Here is a 5,875-nt window from a genome sequence, read left to right as displayed (position 1 = left end):
ATGACGAATTATGCCCACCTTCATCGGTAATAGCCTACTATAATAGAAAAACTAGTGTGTAAGTTAAAGAAGAAGGATTTTTCCGAATATTAATAAATTATTTACGAATCTTTAATCGTTTGAATGGCGCGTGCACATCCTGGACCGAGTTTTTATCTGTGTAAAAGAGCTGATACGCAGTTTTGCAATGTGCCAGGTGCGCGTTTTCGTGAGAAAGTGAAAAGTCTTACGTGACGTCACCAAGGATATAAAACGTTAAGAAGGGAAATTCGGTTGGTAATACCTGAAAATGACGGGTAAGTCGATTTGTAAATTAACTAATAAATTACTAATTAACGATCGAATTCGGAAAAATAAATTATTGAAAAGTTAAGCTTTCTTTCTGCCGGCAAAAATTATTATTAAAGCGCTTAATAAGGAATAAGAATTTTTTTTTCTGTTTTTAATCTTTTTTCGGGGGTGATAAACTTTAAAAATTATTTAACTTTTTTTTTCTAAAATATTTTCAATTTGTGTGGCGTCTTCGTATGCTAATTAATTACATTTCCTTCTATTTTACCTGATTAATTAAATTCTGGTAATTTATCTCCAATAAGAGGAATTTTGGTGTTAAATTCCTCGATCGACTTTCCTAATTATTATACATAAAATACATTTAATGCAGTAGATGTTTCATTTTGAGGCTTTCGATTCCTTATTATATAATACATAAACTCGTTAAAGACTATAGGCCTACGATCAAATATTGTATTGTAGCTGTCGGGATCTCTGGGAGAGGGAGAGAGCTCCATTTTCTTTAGCCCCGTTTTAAAAAACTATTTAATTTTCTAATAATAAAACGTGACAAAAATAAAGAATTTTCTTTTCTTCGCATACGAGGAATGCAACGGAATAATTTTTAACAATTGTATTTGAGGACCCGATAAATGCCAGGCCTTAAATGGCTCTTCGGCCCTCTTTGATTGGGCCGATTGTAATAAATTCGCCTACTGATCGTATAAATCGTTTCTATATACTGTTTCTTACAGTCGACCCTCCTAAAACACTGTTGCTAATTCCGTTTTATATGAATTCCATGTTGTACGAGTCACCTAGATTTTACAAATACATGTGCCGGGCCGCGAACGGCTTACGTATTTGTAAAATCTAAGTGACTCGTACAACATGGAATTCATATAAAACGGAATTAGCGACAGTGTTNCGGTTTTTGTTTGATTTTTACCAGAATAAATACCATTTTGATTGATCAAGATCGTGTAAGTAATGTGTATCGATCAATTGATTTATTTTCTAGGTTATTTTTTAAAGTTTTCATTGTAATATACTGTATAATAAAAATACTAAGAATATTAATTTATTAATTAAATAGCCTATTTAAAAAATGTTTAAAATTTCACACATTGCTTGTGTATAAAGCTATTGTTCCTTTAACGTTTCCATTAATTTATATGGGAGTTGGGAAATGGGGCATAAATATCAATAAATAAATTAATAAATAAATACAAAATTTTCATTATTTTAAAAGAAAAGATGGAATATTTTTTAAATTATTTTTATTATAGATTTTTAAATTTTAAATTCTAGAAAGTCTGGAAAGTTTCACCGAAACGTGTAATTTCTATTGCTGTTTTATTATTTGGAAACGTTACAATAAAAGAGATAGGATAAGTAATATAATGTATTTTAGTTTTCAGAAAGCAAGAAATTTAATACAAAATATATAATTAAAGAAAACCTTTCTCTAAAAAAATTATTTTATATTTTTGATGTTTTTTTTATACGGCCTACGAACTAAGATGCGTAGGATATGTAAGGCCTTGTTGTCCCCAATGTGGGCCTGGCCGAAACCGTGCCGAGTGTGAAAAAAGGCCCTCTTAGAGCTCGCAGGGCTGAGAGAATTAAAAAATAAAAAAGGCCCCTATACGGAACGGTATCATTTTAACTACATTTTAAACAAGCTAACGTCTCAAATTTGAGTGTAGAATAAAAAATTTAATGCTGTCTTTGCGCTTATTTTAAGGTTTTTCTAAACTCTCGTTTAATTACGAATTTATTTAAGCAACAAAGTCATTTATTAAATTTCCTGTTTATATTAAACGGCATCTATCTTCTTCCAAAGGATGACACTAAACTCTTCTTTTTTTCGTTTTGTACGTTAAACAAACTAATTAATTCAGTATATTAAAATGAAACTTGCAAAATAACACAGCCTACATCTAAAGTAATTATACTTAAAAAATTTCCTCTATATTCTAAAATGTATTCGAGCTGCCAAATAAAAATAGAAAAATGATTTTAACTATTTTGTGTAAGAAATAAGATTGAGGTAAACTAATATCCTTTATTTATTGATTAATTCAGTTTTCTTATAATTTTTACCAAAATTAATTATTAATTTTGTTACCATTTCGTTTTTCTTAATGGCACGTATAATGGTAAAATACGTATAGACATTTTTTTAGATATATATTCTATATTTTAAATATATTATGATGGAATTTCCTTTCTTCTAAAATTATATTGATGATTTCACTGATGCTGTTAAAATTTATATGTTTTTTTACTCCAAATTATACGAACATCTCACACAAATTACGGAGTCATTGATCTAAATATCATTGATATTACAGCTAATTTATCAATTTTTAACATTAATTTAAAATTACATATTTATCACATTATTTATTTTTCTCATCTACGCTTGATATGATCGTAGAATTTCATTACTTCCATAAAATTCATGGTGATAAAAGCAATTTAGTAACGTTTACTATTATTTAAACAGTAAATATAAACCAGAAAATAACTATAGATAGCTCCCGATTTACGAGGATTTGCAAAAATGACAAAAATTCATTTTGAAAAAAAAATTTAAAAAATGGTGTCGATATAATTCTAAAAACGAATTCGTGCCAATAATTCTCACAATAGATGCCAAACTACTGTCGAACAAGGTCAACAAAGACCTAATAGTGGATGGTACAATACAAAGCTAAGACTGCCGGATGGCCGAGGCAAAATTACAAAAATAAGATGGCCGAGACGGTTAAGGCGTCAGTCTACTGTTCTAGGGAATCCGGGATCGAATCTTTGAGAGCAATCCCAGGATTTTTTCGGGGTCGGACCCCGTTCCACACCTTCCGCCCGTCCCATTGTGGACCCGGCCGAATCCGTAATGGGCTTATTTAAAAAAAGGTTCCCTTAGTGTCCACACAGCGGAAAGAATTAGAAAAAAATCCACGCTTCCTCTAGGAATATAATCCTGGCGTAAATCGGAGTTTCCTATATACAAGAGTGAGGAATTATATTCTGTTTTCATAGAGTTTTAGTGCAGTGTTTGCGCATATATGATTTTGTTTTTTTTTTTTCCTTTTTTCTTTCTCTCACATAACAAAACTGATGAGCACGATACATTTCAGAAATATCTAAATGCAAAGATAAGATATTTACAATGAATGATAATTCAAAATAATTTATTCTTATGTAAATTTGAGAAAACATTAATAAAGAAATGTGAAAAAATAGGATGAAGAATTTTATTTTATTTTCAGGCTTTTTGTTCATCTTTGGATTACTGTTAGCCTTCCATCTTTGTGTTGGTGACGATGACGAATTATGCCCACCTTCATCGGTAATAGCACCTTGCGACTGTGACGGAGAAGGTATTAATTGCATGAAAGCCAAAGATGATGCAGAATTGCAGAAAGTATTCCGTTCTATTCCTAAACCCTGGGCCTTCAGAGGAGTTTGGATCCAAATAACCGATATGTCGCAGGTTCCCTCTTATATGTTTAAAGGCATCGAAGTACAAGCTTTCCATTTAGAAGTTAATCGTATTAACAAAGTCAGCCCGAATGCATTTAATGGATCCGAACTATCAGTACGATCTATCAGTCTTTTTGGCAACGTTTTGACCACCGTTCCGTTCGAAGATTTCAAAAAATTACAGTTTCTGGCTACAATCAATATCGCTAGAAACAATCTCGACGAAATTCCGCAAGATGCTTTCCGGGGAATGCAGCGTCTAACATCTATCATTTTAGCAGAAAATAGGATCCGTTTTGTTGGAATGAATGCGTTTAATGATTGCCCCAATTTGCAGCAAATCGATCTTTTGCACAACAGAATAAACATCTTAGGACCAATGTCATTCGCAATGACGAAACATAATCCATTTTTGCAGGTAAGTGTTAAATCCATGTTGATTGAATGTGTTAGATATGATATGTTAGATTGAAAGCGAGCCAGTCATTATTGTCATTTTAAAAGAAAGTTACATGTTTTAAAGATTATTTTGCTTTTATTGTCCAGTACTAATGAGAATTTTCATTTTCTTTCTGGATATATTTTCTGTAAAACGTCTAGACTTTATACTACTATATTTTTCTAATATTAATTAATATAAGGCAGCAAAAGGCGACGCCCGAATGGCCGAAGCGGTTAGGAAATCAGCCTAGCGCTGTGGGATCGAATTCGGCAGGTCCGGATATATCGGGTCTATCCCTCGCCACCTAACCGCACCATTGCGGTCTGACTAAACCCACGATGGGTATCATTAAAAGGGGATCCTTAATGTTTCCAATGGCCTCTTAGTGCTTACGTGGAGGAAAGAATGAAAAGCAAAGGGAGTACCACAAGTAATCAGTATTGTATATCAGTAATGGCGATAAAACTGTAGACACGAAGTCCCAATTTTTTTTCTTTTAGTTATACTTCCTCCACACGAAAACACCTCTCCCATCGTTTTGGCAACGATGCCATGCCTAAAATGAAAATATTTGACAGGTGTCGGTGCACGGTCTTGCGCACGGTAAAAGCGATAAATGGACTTGGTTGGAAAATTCTGGATCATCCGGCTTACAGTCCAGATTTGTATTTTGCGATTGTTACCCGTTTACTTTTTGAAAAAAGCCTAGAGAAACAGGAGAATCGCTCAGTTGGAGAGTTTGTCACGTAGTGGCTCTGACACTAGCCAAAAGACTTCTTTTTTGAAGGCAAAAATCTCATTATTTTGATGGGAGATGTGTTCGCTGGTGAAGAGGAAGTACTTAAAGAAATAAACATAAATTGTTTCCATGTAGCGCATGCAGTTCCATCGACATTACTGAAATTCCGGACAGAAGATGAACTGCCCACGTATACGTATGTCCTAATACAAAAGTATTATAGATCCTTCCAATGTTTTACGAGTAAATCTGTCGTCTGTAATAGTAGATGCCATCGAGGATTAAATTAGCATTAACCATAAAATAAAATTCTGTACTAATTCCTCAACTTAATGATATCTCCTGTCAACAAATCCAATCCAATTAATATAAATACGCTCGTATGTTACTATAGCAATAATTTAGCATACTTTTAAATCGTTATTGTGTAGAATGTTTTCTGTTTTAAAAAATAAATTAACTAAATATAAAACTAATTTGTGAGAATAACAAACTTAAAATAATTTTTACAGATAAACTTGGCTAATTGCAGTATAGCCAGTATTTCTCCTACAGCCTTTACTGGAGCAGCCCCTAAACTTTTACATCTGGCTATGAATCGACTGCCATATTTAGAAGAAGCAGTTTTTGGTCCCATACTTCAAAAAACTAACAATGTTGCCGGAGTTATCGATGTCTCTCGTAAGTATATGTAATTAATATAATTTCTCAAAAATTTGATTTTTGATAATAAAATCTGTTATTTATTTTTCAGTTAACCCATTCATGTGCCAAGGATGCAATTATCTTTGGTTAGTAATAAACAAAAATGTATTGAAATATCGTCTTCCGGGATTCCGCTGCATGAATGGAATGAATATCGATCAATTGACCAGACAAAATATTTGGTGCAATTAAAATCGAATGTATTATTATGAATCATAATAAAC

At 32.4% G+C, this 5,875-nt stretch overlaps 1 protein-coding gene across 1 annotated transcript; it reads left to right on the top strand.

Annotated features, from left to right (window-relative positions):
- Window positions 1-260: 260 nt before the first annotated feature.
- LOC111617102 (leucine-rich repeat transmembrane neuronal protein 3-like) lies at window positions 261-5,869 on the top strand. The gene is made up of 4 exons (XM_023358435.1): window positions 261-296; window positions 3,552-4,183; window positions 5,459-5,627; window positions 5,701-5,869. Exons 1-4 carry the CDS (start codon window positions 290-292, stop codon window positions 5,841-5,843), a joined length of 951 nt encoding a protein of 316 aa, XP_023214203.1. The 5' UTR covers window positions 261-289; the 3' UTR covers window positions 5,844-5,869.
- Window positions 5,870-5,875: the final 6 nt, after the last annotated feature.

Source organism: Centruroides sculpturatus, unplaced genomic scaffold (genome assembly GCF_000671375.1).
Source record: "Centruroides sculpturatus isolate CEXI.00-Female unplaced genomic scaffold, Cexi_2.0 scaffold4747, whole genome shotgun sequence".
NCBI lineage: Eukaryota > Metazoa > Arthropoda > Arachnida > Scorpiones > Buthidae > Centruroides > Centruroides sculpturatus.
This window is presented reverse-complemented; position numbering and strand designations above follow the sequence as displayed.

What these genes read in the sequence shown, in the direction of transcription:
- LOC111617102 (XM_023358435.1), top strand. An exon ending in AACATAATCCATTTTTGCAG is followed by an intron (nt 4,184 to 5,458) that starts GTAAGTGTTAAA and finishes TAATTTTTACAG; the next exon opens with ATAAACTTGGCTAATTGCAG. An exon ending in CGGAGTTATCGATGTCTCTC is followed by an intron (nt 5,628 to 5,700) that starts GTAAGTATATGT and finishes TTTATTTTTCAG; the next exon opens with TTAACCCATTCATGTGCCAA.